Raw genomic sequence first — 21,697 nt, 5'->3', positions numbered from 1 at the left:
TATGTTAGCAGTGCAGTGTAGGTAACATCAAAGTCAATGCAGTCATTTTAATTATTTTTAAAAAGACTTTTTCAGCATTTGTTCTTAATTAACATGAAATACATTAGCTTCATTCTTTCCAACTCCTTTTCACATGTCAAGAAAACATAACGTTTTACGTGTTTTTATACGTAATTGTTTTATGACTCACAGCTTTAATTCTTTAATATATTTGTAATAATCCCATATCCTTGGAAATTTATTCATTTCCTGTTAATTTATATGACACGTGTGTGTGTGTGTGTGTGTGTGCGCGCGCACACATACGTAAATCTAATGCAAACTAAAAGAAAGAAAAGAGAACAGAAAGGGGTAAAAAGTGCAAGGAAAAAAGAGAAAAAAATGAAAAGTAAGAAATAAAAAAGAAATATACAAAGTAGTGACTTCCAATTTTCATTGCAATAAGTATAAACAAATGTACGAATTCTTCACTCTCAGGGTACAAACATTTCTTTCTTCATACCCTATGCTATTTCTTATCTATAAACAAATGTTGCTTACCTTTATGGGCTTTCCTGAACCTAAAATCTTTAGTCCCCTTTGTGTCATGATTTTTTTTTTACCCATCTCACATTGTAAAAAACAAAATAAGATCTATAAAGAGGATGTGGAGCTGCATTAGAGCCTTGGTGGAGCAGTGGGCTAATGCCTCCTTAAGTAACACCAGCTGCCTGCAATTAGTGCAGGTTCGAGTCCCACCAGGCTCAAGGTTGACTCAGCCTTCCATCCTTCCGAGTTAGGTAAAATGAGGACCCAGATTGTTGGGGGCAATTAAGCTGACTTTGTAATAATGCCGCTTGGGGTGTGTGTGAAAGCCCTAATAATCAGGCATATACATAGAATGAAGGCTACTGCTAAGTTTGTAAGCCGCCCTGAGTCTTCGGAGAAGGGCGGGATATAAATGGAATTAAAATAAATAAATAAATAAAAATAAATTATAGATAAGAAATAACTACATCTCTATAGCAATGCTATTAAAAAAACAGGCTGAAAACTTTCTTGAACTCATTTCGGTTAATATAAAAGAAAAAAGAAATGACATTGCCAAAGGTGTATACTACTGACCACCCAAACAGATGAAATAGATGAACGTTTTACTAATCAGCTAGCTAAGATGTGCAGGAAACACACTGCAATAGTAATAGGGTTCTTTCACTACCCTGACATCAACTGGGAGACAAAGTCTGCACTAAATAGGAGATCAAACAAGTTTCCGACAAACCTAGCAAACAACTTTGTCACCCAAAAGATGGAGGAGGGAACTAGAGGGTCAACTATATTGGACTTAATCGTTACTAACAGAGATGAAATGAGAGAAGGATTGAAGTTGTGCAGACCTTGGGAGAGAGTCATGATATCATATTGGAATTCAACACAATGCAGACATAATTATTAAAACAAAGTCAAACTTTAAGACAGCTGCTTTTAACAAGCTTAAAGAGGGCTTGGGAAGAATTCCTTGGATGGAAATCGTAAAGGAGAAAACAATTCAAGAAGCTTGGGAAATTTAAGATTATAAAATCCCAGTCTAGCACAACACCACTGAAAAATTAAAAATAAGAGAACCCAGATGAAACCAGCATGGTTCCATAAAGAACTCTCTCATTAACTGAAAAACAAAAAGGACAGAATAAAAACTGGAAAGAGGGATATATAACTAAAGCCACATATAACCCAAAGATGAAGTCAGGAAAGCTAAGGTTCAGAATGAAATGAACAAATGAAATGAATGAATGAAACAAACTAAGCAACATGGGTTTATCAACATGGGTTTGTCAAAAAGAAATCATGCTAGATAAACCTTATTGCATTCTTTGACAAAATGCCTAAATTATTGGATGAGCAAAATGCTGCAGACATAGTATACTTGGACTTTGGCAAGGCATTTGACAAAGTTGACCACAGCCTACTTCTTGGTAAGATAGAAAACTGTGGGATAGACAACATCACCACCAGATAGATTTGTAACTGGCTGACCAACCACACTCAACTGTAGTTCTCAATGGAACTACATCAACATGGAGGGAAGCATACAGTGGGGTACCCAAGGTTCTGTCTTAGGCCCAGTACTCTTCAACATCTTCATAAACAATTTAGATGAGGGGATAGAAGGAGAACTCATTGAATTTGGAGATGACACCAAGCTGGAATAGCCAACACTTTAGAAGACAGACTCAAGATCCAGGAAGATCTTGACAGACTTGAACACCAGGCTAGATCCAACAAAATGCAATTCAGTGGTGAGAAAAGCAAGGTTTTACACTTAATTGGGAAAAACTAAATGTACAGGTATATAATAGACTCAACCTATCTGGCTCAACCTCAGTACCTGTGAAGGAGGAGTTCTAGTGGACCACAACTTATTAATGAGCCCGCAGTGTGCTGCAGCTGCCAAAATAGCCATACAATTTTAGGCTGCATCAACAGAGAGATAGTATCAAGTGTTGGTACTGCTTAATATTGCAAGGGTAAGACCACACTTGGAATACTTTGTCCAGTTTTGGTCACCACAATACAAACACCTACAAAAAAAAATGTTGAGACTCTAGAAAGAGTGCAAAGAAGAGCAACAAGGATAATTATGGGACTGCAAGCTAAAGCATATAATGAATGATTGCAGGAACAGGGTATGTCTACTCTAATGACGAGAAGGACTAGTGATGGCATGATAGCAGTCTTCCAATATTTGAGGGGCTCTCACAGACAAGAGGGGATTGACCTATTTTCTAAAGCAGAGGTCCCCAACCTTTTGGGCACCAGGACCGGTTCTGTGCAGAGAGGTTTTTCCACAGACCGGAGTGTGCGTGATTTTGTGTGCTGCCTGCATCCTGTGTATGGGGCTTTGCTTGTTTGTGCGGACTGGTTGCTGGCATGCCGTGGCCTGGTACTGGTCCACAGACCGGGGGTTGGGGATCCCTGTTCTAAAGCACCGAGAGCAGGACAAGAATTAATAAATGGAAATTTATCAAAGAGAAATCCAAGCTAGAATTAAGGAGAAATTTTCTGACAATGAAAACAATCAGTGGAACAGCTTGCCTCCAGAAGTTATGGATGCTCCATCACTTGGCATTTTTAAAAGATTGAACATCCATTTGTCTGGAATGATATAGAGTCTCCTGCCTGAGCAGGGATTGGATTAGAAGACCTCCACAGTCCCTTCCAACTCTGATATTCTATATTCCCAAGAAATGCTGTTTGTACTTGATAATTAATTCCAAAATTTATTGTAAAAGTTTCCATATGCCAATTTTATCTGAACTTTCTAGGATGAAAAACTTATTTAGCTTTTTGCTGTTTATTTCAGATTCTTTACAGTCCTACACTGATGATTAAAATTTTCTTTTGTTCAGGATTAAAGGCAGCCTCACCCAGTATTTTCAAATTTTTCTTTCTGAAGACCCTTAAAACGGCTTACCAATAGTTAATGAACAATTTCTGAAAGTGATTAGAAAGTGAGGTTTGTGAGTTTAGTGTCCTTTAAAAGTCTCTATCATGGTTGCAGCAAGATAGCTAGTTCCATCATCTTCCCACACTCAAACTCACAGAAAACTGCTGTCCTGTCACCTCCTCATGGGGAGAAGCCAGCCTGAACACATGCAGATGATGTCCTGTCCTCTCTTTATCTGGAGAACTTTCAAGGAGGCATTCTACTCACTAGTTTTTTGGTCTTTACCGTGGTTGTCGACTCTGCTTCCACAGAACTGTCTTCAGATCACTATATTTCCTCTGGAACTCTGATTTATAGAGATTTTTTTCAAAGAATTTGGTATCAATTACCATCTTAGAGAAGCGATGCAAATGACATATGATGATATTTTGAACTTTGTGCCTTTGCAAAGTCTCACCTTGTTGCAGCTTTTATACTATATATGGACAGAGATGGGAGGATATGTACGGAACAGTTGTATAATATGTTGTCTGATATTAATCCATCTGATGAGTTTTATCACCCCTGCAAACTCATTATGTCAAAGATTTACCCGGCGGTTTGTATGTCTCACTCTTCTGTTAGAATTTGTTTCGACAGGTTTACTTTGAAGAAAAGAGCAAGATATACCATTACATACAGTATAAGACAATTTCTTTGTATGAATAATAATGATAGAATAGATCTCAGTGTTTTTTTTAATTTCTATGTCCTAAAGCTCACTTTATTAAGGCTGTTAGATCTGGGCTGCATCTGCACCATAACTAGATAGAAGCAAAGAGATAAAGTTATTTGTCCCATTTGCTGCCATCTAATCATTATCCAGGTATTTGCAAACTTGGTAACCCTGTCTTAATTAATCTTAACACAGATTATGTTCTTTAGAACAGGGGTCCCCAAACCCCAGTCCATGGACCGGCACCAGGCCATAGCATGCCAAAAAACCCATCTGCAGGATGCAGGCAGCACATGAAACCACAACCCCTCCAGTCCGTGGAAAAACCTCTCTCCATGGAACCAGTCCCTGGCGCCCAATAGATTAGGGACCTTTGCTTTAGAAGTTGCTAGAACTTTCCACAATAAATTGGTGGATAATAATGTAAATTTAATTTTTACATTTGTGTGTTGCCAAATTTATTTTCAACAGCATACTTTTCAAAGCTTCAAAATGTAGGCACAAATCTAAAAATATATTCCATATTGAATAGCAATAGCAATAGCACTTAGATTTATATACTGCTTCATAGTGTTTTACAGCACTCTCTAAATAATTTACAGAATCAGCATATTGTCCCCAATAATATGGAGCCTCATTTTACTGACCTTGGAAGAATGGAAGGCTGAGTCATCCTTGAGTTGGTCAGAATCGAACTCCTGGCAGTGGGCAGAGTTAGCCTGCAGTACTGCGTTCTAACCACTGTGCCACCATGGCTCTCATTGAATATATGAATACTGAATGTACTTCACATTGAAAATTAAATATATATTCCATATTGAGAGCGGAGGTTATCTAACAGTTGAATTGAATATAAATTCATGCTCTGTATTCTATTCCCTTTAGCAGTGTGGTTAGTTGATACACATAAAGTATATTTTACAGTTGAGAGTTTCCAAGTTCTCTCCTCCATAGAGATTAAATTGGGTCTCTCTTTGTGATCGGTGGAACCATTATTTTCTAAATTTGTTGATGCTTTATTTTATTGTCTTTATTCCGTTTTAGATTTATTGTGCCATAGTATCTGTTTGTCAATCTGAGCAACTTTTAGGTATATGGACTTCAACTTCCAGAATTTCCTGGCCAGCACGGGAAATTGCTGAGGTTGAGGAACATTTTTCAAATCATCTGGTATTCCTGAAAGTTCACACATGGTTTCTCACATCCTCTTAACCTCATAGTATTACTGTATGTGAGGAGATTAAATTGAAGGAAGAGGCGGCTGGATCAAAGATAATGAGTAGCCAATATAACTAAGTGGGATCTAAACTCAGGTTCCCCTAGCCTAGCCCTAGTAAAACTCTGTATATAGAAAGAAGCAATTCTCCTTATATAGAGAATTGTCTCTAATAGTGAATAATGTGAACAAATACAGCATTAACAATAGTTTTGAAAATCAGTATCACAGACATTTAAGACAAGTGGCAACCATTCAGTATCTAATTTAAAATAAATTAGGGAAACCATGCAGGACAGCTGAGGCTATAAGAGGTACCTGGATTTTCTACTCTATAATGATGTAACCTGTGTGTTTCTACTTTCCCGTCATGTTGTATCTCTAATGTTTTGTGGATATATGTGCCTTAGACAACATAGAATAGACTGTGCATGCTTTGCTTCGGATCACATGACCAGGAGGGAGGGGCTTAGAAGGGAGCAATTATGGTTTTCTCCACAATGAATTACTTTGGTTTGTTGTTATTGTTGTTGTTTAACTCAATGCCTATCGTACTTTTTCTGGTTGTGTTTCTTGGAGAGTTACCTTGCTGATGAACAGACGTACAGACAGACAAATTCCTGAGTTTCCTTATATAATTTATTTCCAACATTTTTTGGGTTGGAAAGAATAATTTGAGCAAAAGAAAAAACTGTTTTCCACGCAATTATTGCATAGCTGCATTCCTTACAGCGATATCAAGAACTATCCGAAATATAAATATAAACTTTGAAAAAACAGAACAATACAGGACCCAGTTTGATGTGGGGAGAAAAGCTAGCAAACTAATAGTTATGTTTGAAAGAGAGGCTGATCAAACCACAATCTGCAGAGAAAGAGACAGAGAAAGAGAAAGAAAAAGAGAAAAATTTCCCTGATGTATTTATCTGGGGAGGGTAACTGGTAGTTTCCTTCCTTCCTTCCTTCCTTCCTTCCTTCCTTCCTTCCTTCCTTCCTTCCTTCCTTCCTTCCTTCCTTCCTTCCTTCCTTCCGTCATGCCATAACAATTCTGCATAGCAAACAGAAACAGAAACTTTAAAACAACAACAAACCACAATGGGACTATAGTGATACTCCTCATCAGACAGTACCACTATTGCCACCTTGTATTTTGTGATTGTTTTAACAGGAGGCAGGCCTAAAGTTAATGTCCCCCAAATGTTCCATCAAACTACCCTGCTAAAAAATTCATCAGGGGTTGTTGCATAGTGTGTGGGGATGGTTGCAGATGCCTGCAGATGGAACTCCTTTGGGGGTGGGACTCTACGCCAGCCTTCTCTCCCTGATCCCAACAAACAAGTTGTCAGTATAAAACTCTCAGGGATTTGCAGTGAGCTAATATACAGTTTCAAAATACCGTTCTGTGGTTGCTGATGTATTCTTAATGACAAACCAACAAAGGAAATCATGCCATTCTGACAAAAGAACAAGCCAGTCAACCACATAGTTCATTGCAGTGAGCAAATGCACCTAAAATACCTATTTATTGTGTGGGCTGTATTTTGCCTCCAGTCTCTGATGCATTCTGCCCTTTAATACCAGTTGATGAAAAATACAAATGGGAAGAGTCTGTTCTGCTGTTGTACTTGGCTGTTTCCCTTAGGCATTGAATTGGCAGTTGTGGGAACAGCGTGCTGAACTCCACAGATTTTTGATTTATACTAACAAGCTCATTTTACAGTAACATTTAATGATGGCTCTCTTTACATGGGGGCAGGGAAAGGATGTATTGATATTGCAGAATCCAATCTCGGTTGGTCCCCTGGAGCCTGTTGTTTGTGGCGTTTTAGATGTTGATTGGGATGTTGATGGCTGGCTATTAAGTCATTGGCTGTTGTTTGCTTTTGTTGCCAAGCCCTCACCTCCTAAGTACTTGGTAAGCTGGTGGTCAATCATAGCCAGCCATCAACACCCCAATCAACATGTAAAAAGCCACGTAACAAGAGGCGCCATATAAATACCACACACAAAGCAAATACTCTGTGAGAGAGACATTTCCTGAATATGGGCTCCAAGTCTGAAGGCTTGGAAGGATAAATCTGTGGTCCTGGTGACAGACCCAGATTGGATCTTGCAACATTATCCTGAAACTTGTATATTTGCCTTCATCCGTGTATTAATATTGTTGGCTATGAAATACTGTTTTAGAAATCAGGAAGAGATTACTTCTGCTTTTTCAAATAGTGGCAGAATATCAACTTTCTAGATTGCTGTTTAATAACTGGAAATGTTATTTGTTTTATTCACATGATTTTCACGCTGTCTTTCCAGGCTACCTAGTTCAAGCCAGTTTACAGACATATAAAAATATTATTGCAGTTCAATAATAAAACTGACCTAGAACAAGGATATATGAACATTTAAATAGTACAACAATAAAACAAATTAAGTATTTTTTTAAAAATCAAATTGAAAACAATGCTCACTATTACAAAATCATTCATTCAAAAGTTGAGAATGGTAAAATTGTTGTGTAGATGATTAGTTTTAAACTCTGCAGTATGTTGAACAGAATCATCTCAATTAAAAACTACAGTGCTTAAAATTGAGCAATGTTAAAGTCCTTAAAGGAATTATAAGACATATGAATGATAGGCAAAGAAAGAAGAAGGGCCTCTGATACCAATTTTAATTTAAAAAAATGTTTATACAAATGTAGTAATCCTTTAGATTGGGGCTGGGCAATTCATTTTCCTAAGGAATCATATGAGAAAATGGGATTGCTGTGGAGGGCCAAACCAATCTGATTTGATGTCCTCAAACTCTGCCACCTCATCTCCTCTTCCAGGTGAGGGGTGAGCCTTGCGTAAAAGCAGAAAAGTGCTTTCTCTCCTCCCCTTCCCATGGCCACCAGCCAATTGAAGGGGTGCACGGGCAGTTGTGCAGAGTGGGACCTGACTTGGAAGCTTTTCCTGCCCCCTGCAGTGCACTTATTTACATTTGATTTCTAATTTCCAATTGACTTCATGCTGGCCAGACAGGGATAGTCAAAGGGCAGATATAGCCCAGGGGCCGTAAAATGCCTAGGTCTGTTTTAAATTATGCCAGAAATAGTATTAATGTATTAATCCTACTGCAATTAATACAATGTGATACAATATGTTATTCTGAAACTTGTACTGGTACAACACAACCTGTTCTAAATTCATGTAGGTAATCCTTGATTTATGACCATTTGTTTACTGGCTTTTCAAAAGTGAAAAAAGTGACTTAGAACAAGTCTTTGCACTTAGGACCATCACAGCATCTCTACAGTCATGTGATCAAAACATCATGACTGACTTAATAATCATCTCGCTGAACAATGGAAGTTCCACTCCTAATTGTGGTTATAAACCTGTGGTCCGGAAAAGTACCCAAGAAGAATGCAGCCGCGCGAGTTGTGTTGGGGGTCTCCCGATACTCCCATGTTACACCTCTGCTCCGTGAGCTGCATTGGCTTCCAGTTGCCCTCCGGGTGGGATTCAAGGTGCTGATGATGACCTATAAAGCCCTACATGGCATGGGTCCGGAGTACCTAAGGGAGCACCTGCGGCCGGCGTCAACTTCCCTCTGCCCAGTGCGCTCCCACAGAGAGGGCCTCCTCAGGGTGCCACCGGTCAGAGAATGCTGACTGATGGCCCCCAGGGGGAGGGCGTTCTGTGTGGGCACGCCAGACCTTTGGAACCGTTTACCGGTTGAGCTCCAGATGGCTCCCGACCTTCGCTCCTTCCGACGTGATCTAAAAACTTATTTATTTGAACAAGCCGGCCTGGTCTGATGGGTTTGGGGTTTTAATTACTGTTTTTAATTAATTTATTGTATTTGGGCACAATTGTTTAATTTATTTTTAATTTTTGTATTTTGTACTTTTGGTATTTATTGCCCTTTACACCACCCTGAGTCCTTCGGGAGAAGGGCGGTATATAAATAAAATAAAATAAAATAAAATAAATAAATAAATAAATAAATTTGTGTAAAGTCATGAATTGCCTTCCAAAGCAGCTCAACCATAGGTATTGTGACAAGGCAAGGTATTAATGCATGCATGACTGAAGGCAAAATCATGCAGTGTGCTTCTAAGGAGTGGGGATCAGTGGAAACCAATTGTTTATAATATTTTCCTGAAATAAAATAATCAGAATTAAACAGAATTGTCTTCTGATACATGAAATATTTAGGAAAGATTCATCCATTTGTCAGTATTCTTTTCCTGATCCTACGATTAGGATTAACTGTGTCTTCATTGTGCCATTAAACGATATTTGAATAGTATTATGAACACAACCTGATGTGGAAGAGTAATTGGAAGTGTCCATGGTAAATCTTGATGACAGCAAAATGACAACATTGTGCAGCAGCATTGTACAGATTTTGTCATTACTTACTTGCATGCCACCATCTGATGCAAGCATACAAGTTGTGACATTTGAATGAGTCCATCGCACATATTTTGCCATTTTGTCCCCTCTTGTGTCCCCTGCAGGTTCCCAAGCCTGGTTGTTTCTTCTAGTTATGTGTTGCAAGTGACTTGAGTTAAAAGGACACCAAGTGCTGTAGACCAGTTAAGCTGTTGTTCCATAGGGACGCTGTGAACTGTAACTTTTATGTTTTTAAGAAAAAGAGAGCCATCAGATGTCCACTGTGGACACTCACATTTTAGAGATACTTCTGAAATAACACCTTATATTCTCTACTCTTGCTCCATGTTTTCCAGCTTAATATTTCTTTTTCAGAAATATATATAGATCCTGAAAGTTTTAAATATTTGCATAGTGTGTTAGAAATCATTTTTAAAAATGTTTCACATAGTGATAGCCTGTTACATATAAACATCACTCCTACTCACTTTTTTTGTAAATTGAGGGCACTGACTTCTTATACTCTGGGCAGAAACTGAAAAGTAGTAAATGCTTGAGTTGCTAACCTTGGTTCAGGCAATAACTGTTAAGAAACCATAATGATTGGAATATTGAGATATTTTTAATTTCACTAGAGAAAAGACAGTATCTGTTTACTGCTGCCTGTAAACTGTGCAAAATGTATGGTTTTAATGTTTAAATAAGATAGATTATAGAAAGAATAGATTCACAGTATAACTTTAGAGAAAGAGATAATTCTACAATTATACTTATAACTGCTATAAAGAAAATCAAAAACTACTTCTTTATATCTTTTTTTCTTTTCTATTTTTCTTCTACATTTTTTCTTTGTTTTTTGCACTTTGGCTTTCTCTTTTATTTATTTCTTTTTTCATTTTTACTCTATTTTTATTTGTATTAATTTTTTATTTTGTTTCTGATTCTTTCAATAATATTTATTTATTTATTTATTTTTATTTACTATGAAATGTATATGCTGCCCACCTTGTTGTCCAGATTGATTCTGGACAACTTAGAAGTAATAAAAATAGCAATATAAAAACAAATCACATACACACATTCTCTCTCACACACACACATATACACACAAACACACAGAGAGAAATACACACAGACATACACACACACACGGGATTATCTTTTAAAGAGAGAGTGAATGTGTAAATGAAAATAAAAATATTAATCATATTTCTGCTCTTGTAGTATAAGATGGCTAGGGCTGATATAGTTGTGTGCATATCTGATTTTATCTTAATTTCCACGTCACAAAAGCTGCTTGTTCTATAATAAGACTTCAAATGCCTAAAATCAGCAGAATGTGGGAGATTTTGGGTTTTTTTTAACACCAGACTTTTTTAATAGAATAAAGTACAAAATGTTTTCATATTTCTTGTCTTAACCTGACAAAGTAATGTTCAACTTTTCATTTAAATACCTACTAACTGAGACAAATAGTCAGGGAGAAGAGATAAATACTGTGCAAATTATGCAGGAACTTTTTAACCCAGTACAAACAAATGAATAATTAAAGCTTCCATTGTGGAAGCTTTACATACTATGACATGGTGCATTGGCCTGACCCTGGCTTTATATTCTTGTTTCGTTTCACAGATAGCAGGAGCTTTATGGTGGTACTACATATCCAAAGGGATTGAGTATCTGGACACAATATTCTTCATCCTAAGAAAGAAATTTAATCAAATCAGCTTTCTTCATGTCTATCACCATTTCACTATGTTTACTTTATGGTGGATTGGCATAAAGTGGGTTGCAGGAGGACAAGGTGAGTAAAGTTGTCTACTAAGTGGAAAATGAATATTGAAAGGAAAATGAATATTCATATAGAGTATTAGCATGCACATATTTTTTAAACTACAGTTATAAAAATGAGTGTGTGCTTAATTCTGTGGTGGTAATAATTTAAGGGCATATTCTTCCTTCTCTGGGAAATGAGGGGGAGTAAAGATATATTGCTATAGACTTTTGAAACTCTTTTCACACCAGCATAAATGCATGATTCAGATTTTAAATCCACATTCTTCCCCTTGTGTTTAGGTCTATGAACTGCATGAAGCAACAGATAGATCTAACTTACCTAGCTAAAATTCTGCAACCACAGGCAGATAAATTCTTGATTGTGCCTTCCTTAATTTAGCATGGTGATGAAAGAATCTACTCTAATCTAGAAAAGAGCCTTGGTGGAGCAGTGGGCTGATGCCTCCTTAAGTAACACCAGCTGCCTGCAATTAGTGCAGGTTCGCATCCCACCAGGCTCAAGGTTGACTCAGCCTTCCATCCTTCCGAGGTAGGTAAAATGAGGACCCAGATTGTTGGGGGCAATTAAGCTGACTTTGTAATAATGCCGCTTGGGGTGTGTGTGAAAGCCCTAATAAGCAGGCATGTACATAGAATGAAGGCTACTGCTAAGCTTGTAAGCCGCCCTGAGTCTTCGGAGAAGGGCGGGATATAAATGTAATAAAAATAAAATAAATAAATAGTCAACTAAGTCATAACAATTTTAATAAGACTTCCACTTATGCTTAGAACGCTTGTATTTATTTTATTTTTGTTCACTGTGAAAACTAGTTTTAATTGTTTCATTTTACTCTGTGGATAAAAATTGTACATAAAGGTTATGATATCAGGTGGTAATGCTTATCACACTTTTCCCATTATTTCTTTATGGTTCCTTAAGTCATACTACTCAACATCAGAATCTTGGCCTTAGTTTGCATTTTCTGTCTTTAATTATGCATGTTTCCCTGTGTATACATTTCCATAGATTGCCCTATAAGTCAGATATTTTATGCTCATACTAAATAATAAATTCATAATTTCTATTGTATAGTATAACCTTTTGTTTTATTCTGTAGTTCCTATATACTTTTTCTATTATATAGTATAACCTTTTGTTTTATTCTGCAGTTCCTATATACTTTAAAGTTGTAAACTAATACTTTGAAAAGATGTACATTTGCCTGAAGTCAACAATCCTTCCAGTCTAGAAAAAGGAGCCATCTCAAATATCAATTTTCTGACATGATCAAGTTTTACATTTGCATGTTCAGTCCAGCACAATAAAACTGTGGAGACTATTTCTTTGCTAGGTCATCAGTACAGCTAGTCCATGACTTACAGCCTTTCATTTAGTGACCATCTAAGTTACAATAGCACTGGGAAAAGTTTTTTCATAATGACTATTTGCAGCATTCCCATGGTCACATGATCAAAATTTGGATGCTTAGCAACTGGTTCATACTTGCTGTGTCCCAGGGTCATGTGATCAACTTTTGCAACTGTCTGACATGCAAAGTCAATGGGCAAGCCAGATTCACTTAATAACTGTGTTATTAATTTAACAATTGCAATGATTCACTTGTGGCAAAACTCCTTAGCTACATAAATTTTGGGCTCAATTGTGGTCATAAGTTGAGGACTATCTGTACAACTAGGAGTATGGAAGAGTTATTCATTGCTTATCCTCAACTGGACTGAAAATGAACATGTAATCACCAAACATTTCTACTCTTAGTTGTTCTGTGTCTAGTAAAATTCCAAAATAAGTTTTCCAGGCACACATTTCACATAGAACAAGTGATGCGGGAACATGATTCCATTTTCCGATATTTTTAGCAATTTATGCTTGCAATTAAATTGTACCAATGCATTCAAGCTATACAGTGGCTACCTATAGCATCCCATAGGTGGGCTTTTATATGGGTAAAAGAAGAGTCTTGCTTTTTTTCCTTCTTCTTATCCTCTGATCTACTGCTGAGAAATTATAACTTTTCAAAATTATAAGAAGACGGTGAGAAAAACTGCTATCAAGACATTGTGCTTTCTTCTCCTTGGTGAGAAAGATTAAATATCATTGAATATGATTATCTTTGATATGATTTCGATAATGTTCTTCTTTTGTTTCTTCTACCCAACAGCATTTTTTGGAGCTCATATGAATGCTTTCATTCATGTTGTTATGTACCTCTATTATGGACTAGCTGCCTGTGGCCCAAAGTTCCACAAGTACCTTTGGTGGAAACGATACTTGACCATAATGCAATTAGTAAGTAATATCTGTTTTTTTTGTTTTTTTAAAATCTATCAGTTATTTTTAAATGGGATCTTTCCCGTGTGAGAACTTTGAAAGTAGTAAGCGCATACACACCACCTTTAGAGAGTCTCTTTTTCAACATGAGGAAACTCACACAAAAGAAACCCCGGCCTGTTCTCTATGTGTTGCCATCAGCACATAGAGAATTACAAGAATGGCAACAAGATGCTCATCTAGAACTTTTATAGCTGTTCTCCCTTTTCCCATACAATCACTCCTCATTTACTGACTGCACTCCATTCCAACGATCATGTCATGAAGCAAAAGGGTCACTAAGTGAGCATGTATGGATAGAAAAAGATGCAGTGAAGATCACTAGTTGACGCTTTTTCATTCAAATAAAATTCTGCCTTTCAAGTCCTGTGTCTGACCCATTCATTCACCACCACCACCACCTTTTAGGGTGGTGTCTTTGTTTAAACAAGCTATCTCTTCCTGAGCTGTTTTTTCCCCCAGGGCACAACCTCCCTAAAAAAAATGCTAATCACAAGTTAACAAACCCAGGTCTGTGACCTTAATTAGAACCCTCCAGCCAACTGTGCTACTGCCTGAAACGGATCAGACCTTAATCAGTTTCACAGCAAAGGCTTTTGCTGTCATAAATGTGCACATTAGTTAGATTTTTTTTACCATTGTATTTGTGAATGGTCACTAACCAAGGTAATAAAAGAGGAGTGGCTGTACAGACAATATATGTCTTAAGAATAATGGGAGAGAGCTTAGATATTATAATTATTTAAATCTGCTAAACGTAAGTACAGTTCATATAAGCACACACGCTTCTGGTACACTCTCAATTCTCAGTAAAAAAAATAATAATCCTAATGAGTTTTTTTCCTCCAATAAATATGAATGTATGTCCTTTCGCCACAGCCTCAAAACACTTCTTTTCCATCAGGCTGACCTGGACTGACAGGGATTTTAAAATGTTTTTTTTTTTAATTTTTAACTTTAATTTTAACTTATTCTATTGGGGCTATTAATTTAATTTCTTTTTTAACTTTTGTATCATTGTACTTTATTGTTGTTAGCCGCCCTGAGTCCTTCGGGAGATAGGGCGGCATATAACTCCCAATAATAAAATAAATAATAATAAAAAATATGTACGTATATCTGGCCCCGGACAGCACCCTAAGAATGGGCAAGTCCTTGAAAAGAAATTATTTATTTATTTAGTTAAGAAATTTTATATGGCAGCCCAACTCGCTCTCAGTGACTCTGGGGAGCTTACAAGGATAAAAGGATATAAAAATAATTTTTAAAAATAGCCCCACTCCACACCCCTAAGCAACAACAATCAAGTTTAGGGTTCCAAGTCACGTTCAGTTAGCTTGCTAGCCTGTTCCTCTTCTCATTTCTCATTCATATCCAGGGGCTTCGTGTCTGCAATTAAGACCTGCTCCATCTAGAGCGGTGACCTCTATCAGTCTGATTTTTCAGAGTTACTCTGATGTGCAAATGCTTCCTTCTCCTGGAGAACTTCAGGAGGAAGGCAGGAGTCACTTGCTCATCCCCTTTGAAGCAATGGTGGCAATTATTTCCCTGTTTCAACCGCTTTACTGCATTCTCAGCAATATAATGTAAGACAGACGTGTCAAACACAAGGCCCGGGGGCCGGATCCGGCCCACGAAGTGGTTTCATACGGCCCATGAAGCCATCCTGGAAACAGTGAGGGAACGGCCCCCACTGCCTTGGCCCTGGCCCAGAGACCCTCCTCCTGCCAGAGACCCTCGGATCTGTCCCACTCCTGCCCAGGCCCCCATAGGCACCCTTGATGCCAACGATGTAGAGCTGGCCACGCCCACCAAGTAGGCCATATGCACTCTAGCCACGCCCACCCAGTAGGCCACACCCACCCAGGCCACACCCACCCAGCCCCCTGAGGGCAACCGCAATGCTGATGCGGCCCTCAATGAAATTGAGTTTGACACCCCTGATGTAAGATGATCCTTCTTCCCGTAGTTCACTAATAATTGGAGAGCCCATCATGCTTTTAAGTAAATAAAGAGATGTAGGAAAGATATTTAGGCACTTTTTCAGGAGAGGAAAAACAACAACCCCTCACAGAAACTCTAACATAAATTTATTAATCAGGATTAACGAACCTTCTCTTATTCTACCTTTCAGGCCCAGTTCCATGTGACTATTGGCCACACTGCCATGTCTATTTATATTGATTGCCCCTTTCCTAAATGGATGCATTGGGGTGTCATTTTCTATGCCACCACTTTCATTGTTCTGTTTGGTAACTTCTACTATCGGACATACAAGATGCCCAAGGAGCCCAAGGAGCTCAAGCAAAAAGAAAAGAACGGCAAGATCACCAATGGCCTAATAGCAAATGGCATAAGCAAATCAGAAAACGGTGCAGTTATGGGAAATGGAAAAGTGCAGAAGAAAGCCAAAGGAGAGTAACTTGATTCAAGCCTTAAACATTGCGAGCAGTGAGGATACTTCAATCTGATAATAAAAGAAAAGGAAATACTCTCCTGTCTTTACCAATTGACCTTTAGGTTATTGAAGAGATAGAAAACATTATTTATGAAGATTGTTTTAACAACAAAAATCCTATTTGTAATTATGTAATTATTGAGATTCGTTAACTTTATGTAAACTTTTAGACTGTGGGTGTTGGTATTGTAAGAAAGAATTGCTGCAATATTATTTACTGTCAATCCAATGGTTAAAATTGCAGTTAACCAAGGATACAGTCGATTTATCGAAACAGACATCTTTTTGAAAAAGAGAGCTTACAAATTCTGCCATTTCTAATCAATGTTTTAAGCAAAAAAAAAGCCCTCAATGAAAATATAGAGAGGGAGGTTTGCTCTCTTTTTAAATAATTTTTAGTTTCTTAGTCTAAATTATACAGTATTGCTGTATTAGGTTGTTCTAATTTTTCCCTTATGTCTGTTACATTGTTGTTCATTGTGTGAAAATACGCCTACCTCTTTATTTGGTAAAAAAATTACAACTACTATTAAATATTCATTTCTGAAATAAGGAGCCCGTAATATATTATTTAGAAAAAACGTTTGTCTCACATTAACAAAATACATTTTCTTATTAACAAGCATAAAACAACAATTGGACATTGTTAATGATTCTTGTATCCAATTGCACGAAATGCATGGTGATGCTTTTTCAATGATCAAATGTAAATAGTGGGTGGATCAAGGACATGAATCAATTTTTATTTTGCTAACGGCCTACTTATTTAGCATGGGATGAATTCAATATAAAGAGGAGAGGGATTCATAACTATAAAGAACTTTGCATTTGAAGGCTTGAAATCCATAGTTCACTGGGATTTAACTGTGGAAGCAAGTACTTCAGTGCCATGACCAGATGCACTGTACCTATATTGTTGTGAACTGTTTATTCACACAATAATCTTGCTCTTTAGTACTGTAAAACCTCCAGATTCATGTGTTTAAAACAGGCTCTGTGCATGTATTGATGGTTCTTGCGATCGCATCCCTGCAAGAACAATAATGGTTTCCTAAAAAGATTCTATTCTTTCCATATCAGCTTCTCTAAGTCTTATTTCCATGGATGCTCTTCTCATTCCTTCTGCTGCACCATAGTGGCTTCTCTCTAAAGTTTGATAGAGTACCTCAAGCTGTTCTCCACTATGAACTGCATACATTATATTGCACTACAATGAAGAAAGTACAATAATGTCTCTTCATTTGCACAGCCAGGCAATTTGGAGAGAAGTCATGATTTGCTCCAGCTTGGAGTGACTTTGAGGGAGAGCTGCATCACCCAGAAGGTCTTTAGATTTCTCCATTCTAAATACAAGAGCCAATCTTCATGTATTTTTGAGAAACAGTTCTTTCTAGCAGCATATTTTATATCATGGAAATAAAGTTATTTAGTTGAGATAGAAGCTCACGGAATATTCTGTTTTATTTTACTTGTCTTGTCTTGTCTACAATAAACAACAGGAAAACAAAATCACATTTCTTGATATTCATAATGTCTCTGACTTGAAATTTAAAGGTAATTTAAATGTTTGTGTAAATAGCTTGGCTTTGAAGATGGTAACAGATTAACCTGTAGACTAAGACTTGTATACATAGTAATCCAATTTAGCAATGAAATATGATAAGCTTCAGTTCTCTCATACATACTCTGCAATAAGTCTGTATAAATTCAATTTTACTTATTTATTTACATATATAGGATTGTACTACTGGTCTACATAGCAGATATTATCTAAATGATGGGGCCACATACTAATAACTTGAATTTTTGTTGATTTCAGTGAGGGGGCATTATGGTTTTTTCTTGGTTCTTTAGTCTTCGGAGAAGGGCGGGATATAAATGGAATTAAAATAAAATAAAAATAAATAAAGTTCCTTCACTAAAGTTCCTTAGTTCTTCCACTGAAATCAGTAGGACGTCTGTGAGCATAATTTTGACTAGAGACACTTAGGTGCCAGGAAATAAAATAAAATTTGTTTAGATGTATTCTGTCCTTTTTTAGTATATTATAATTTCATTATGGTGTGGTGTAATGTTCTGTCATAATCCAGACTGAATAATTACTTTTATCCAATGGCAGAGTATTGAAAAGTATAGTTAAGCCTGATTATAGCAAGTCTTACTATATATTTTCAGCCAGATTTCATCTGACATAATTTGATAAATCTCCATGTATTATATGTATTCTAGATTCGTATGCATGAGAGTACAGCTAACTCTGAGCTGTAATTCTAATTCAGGTTTGCTATTGAAATTCTGGATGATTTAGTTCTTGTACATAAGGCCTATGTTGATATAAGGCACCTGCTATTAATACTGAAAGTATTTTTAAGTATGAATTACACCTGCAGTAAGTTCTTTCTTGTCATGCTTGAGTTTGTGAAAAACTATACTACAGTGACTAAGATTTCAGATTGTTCCATTTTTATCTTTTATTTTTATTTTATTTTTTGCATTTTTGTACGTGTATACATAATTTGTACACTGTCCATGAGGTAGTCCTAAACTTATGACATGTTGCTTAGCAGCAGTTCAAAATTACAACAGATCCCCTTCCCAACTTATGACCCATTTCCAAAGTTCTGACAGCCACACACATAACCATGATCACATGATGGCATATTGAGCGCTCAGCAACTAGCCCACATTTACGGCATTAACTTCTGGTTTTCAGGAAAGCCAACCCACAGTGCACAATGGGTTTGCTTTATAACTGTTGTTTGCTTTACAACCACAACCTACAATTATGAGTCAAGGACTACCAGTATTGGTGTACAACAGTTAGAAAGCCATCCAGTGACCATTTACTTATGGATGCATCCTTGAATTTGCCTAAAAAGACAACATTTGCCTTTGTTGGTTTGATTGTATTACTTTCTTTCTTCTGGAAATTCAGTTTTATTAAATATCAATAAATGAGGAGCAAATGACCTTTCGGGGCCAATAGCGACCTTCAAAAGACATGGTATAGATAACTCCATAAATGGATCTCATGGAAAGGTTTGCCTGTTGAACAAAACAGCTGATGGCCACAAAACAGCTTAGTGGCAAACCGTAATCCTGACACCAGCTCTAACCTATCAGGTTACTCCCTTTCAATGCAATTTCCCATGGTGACTTTTCTAGGTAGGTAGGAACTTTTTAAAAACAAGTACACTACAGACACCTATTTGTGGTGTTATCTAACAATATGAAAAGGATGTGAGGATTTTCGTTGGAAATAAAAATAATGCTACAGATGATAGTTTCCTAGCTTCCCACTTTATAAATTCGATTTAAAATGTGCCAGATTCCCATTATGTTACTTGTTTACATTGGTAAGCTTTTTCTTCATGAAAAATTAAGCTAGATGGACACAGAGAAATTTCCACAGATACCACATGACCTGCCCCTATATTGTGATTCTTCAATATTGGGGCCTCTGTATTTCTAGGCTCCCATCATTTCTCCACAACTCTTGAGAACATATATTGATGGGGACATAATCACGTAATCTCCTAAAGTACCTATAATATCCTGTCTACTTGCCCCTTTTTCTAGAGTTGTTGTTGTTGTTATTAATTCTCAATCTGTGACCACCTTACCTTTTCAAATTCTCTTTGCCAATAGCTGGGGAGGAAAATGCAGCACAGAAATGCACAAGTTGTGTCCTGAAGATCTTTTAATCTTTCACTTTTGTCAAATCAACCTTCCCATCTCAATAGTTAGGTGATATATGCTGGGCTTGCACAGAATTGCCATAATCAGTTTTGATACATTGCAATTTGGTTGGGAGCAATAGCTTATTGTTTATGTGCCATAAGTGACTATATTGCAAGCATTAAGACAGCATTTGGGGCTGGCAAGAGGAGGTTAAACCTTCATTGTAATGCAATGTAACATGACAGAAATCAAACAGCAAAATACATCATGTTTACAAACAACAGCACCTGACTTCAGATTAATGGAGCTGAGAGTCTATACTTAACAGCACCTTGGTGAATTTGCATGTTTTTTTGTGGTCATTTGCTTCTCAGCTAATATTTCTGCTTAATTTTTTACTAAAAGGTAAACTAATTACAGCTCAGTCAGTAACTATATATTGTTAAATTGCTAGAATGATTTTTTTTCTCTTCTAGTCCCATGGTGGCAAACCTATGGCATGAGTACCACAGGTGGCACGCAGAGCCCTCTCTATGGGCACGCGTGCCATTGCCCAAATCCTAGGCCTTCAGCTGGGTGTTATAAAACCTTTTCGCTTTAGGCCTCCGCTGCCGTGTGCAAAAAAAAAAAAAGGTTCAATCAATCAATTTCAACTTCTCATGGGAAAAAAAAAGATCTCGCAAAGTTGAAATTGATTGATTGAACTTTTTGGTCCCACCCAGTCTGCTTTTACCACTGCAGCCATGCCCACCCAATTGGCCACACTCACACAATGGGCCATGCCCACCCGGCACCTAATGATAAGTAAGTGGGTTTTGGGTTGCAGTTTGGGCACACGGTCTCTAAAAGGTTCGCCATGACTGTCCTAGTCCATAGCTCTTTGAAAAATTGGAGGCAAAGGTTGGGGTGAGATTCATTTTCTTTGCTAGTTTAAACTCTCATGCATTTTTCATGCAGGCCTTATGGCAGATAAGAGAAAAAAGTCAATTTGCTTTTTACTTACAACTTGCAAACAGCCACCATGTAAGAAAGCAACACAAATACTGTATGTGATGGTTGTTACATGTAAAGACCATAATAGCCTTTATAAAATATAAGAAATTCTCGTTCAACAAATCTATTTGTACACATTTATACTAATTGACCTAGTTTCCTGCCTTCACAGTCAATTAAAAAGTTACAAATTGATGTCTGCTTTTTTGCATGCGTATAACTTTATTATTTTTTTTAAAAAAGAAGAGAAACTAATGCAAATTAATATAAAGTAAGAAAAAGAAAAGAAAAAGAGCCTTGGTGGAGCAGTGGGCTAATGCCTCCTTAAGTAACACCAGCTGCCTGCAATTAGTGCAGGTTCGCATCCCACCAGGCTCAAGGTTGACTCAGCCTTCCATCCTCCCGAGGTAGGTAAAATGAGGACCCAGATTGTTGGGGGCAATTAAGCTGACTTTGTAATAATGCCGCTTGGGGGGGGGAAGCCCTAATAAGCAGGTATATACACAGAATGAAGGCTATTGCTAAGCACATTGTGCTTTAGATTGTAAGCCGCCCTGAGTCTTCAGAGAAGGGCAAGATATAAATGGGATTTTAAAAAAAAGCTAAAAGTGCAAAAAAGGAGGAAAAAAAAGAAAAAAGATATAAGCTTTTGATCTCTTTTACATCAGTTTTAAGCATAATTATAAATTTGCCTCTTACTCT

General features: G+C 37.2%; 1 protein-coding gene across 1 annotated transcript in view; it reads left to right on the top strand.

Moving 5' to 3' along the window:
* ELOVL4 (ELOVL fatty acid elongase 4) overlaps window positions 1-17,622 on the top strand; it is a 52,154-nt gene extending 34,532 nt beyond the window's left edge. Inside the window, exons 4-6 of the mRNA XM_083377606.1 lie at window positions 11,370-11,541; window positions 13,694-13,821; window positions 15,998-17,622. Coding sequence (XP_083233732.1) covers window positions 11,370-11,541; window positions 13,694-13,821; window positions 15,998-16,285 — 588 coding nt within the window. The 3' untranslated portion in view covers window positions 16,286-17,622. The remainder of the gene's footprint in view (window positions 1-11,369; window positions 11,542-13,693; window positions 13,822-15,997) is intronic.
* Window positions 17,623-21,697: the final 4,075 nt, after the last annotated feature.

This window comes from Vipera ursinii, assembly GCF_947247035.1.
Source record: "Vipera ursinii genome assembly, chromosome: 1".
NCBI lineage: Eukaryota > Metazoa > Chordata > Lepidosauria > Squamata > Viperidae > Vipera > Vipera ursinii.
The sequence above is the reverse complement of the archived record's forward strand: the minus strand, read 5'-3'. Positions and strand labels throughout refer to the sequence as shown.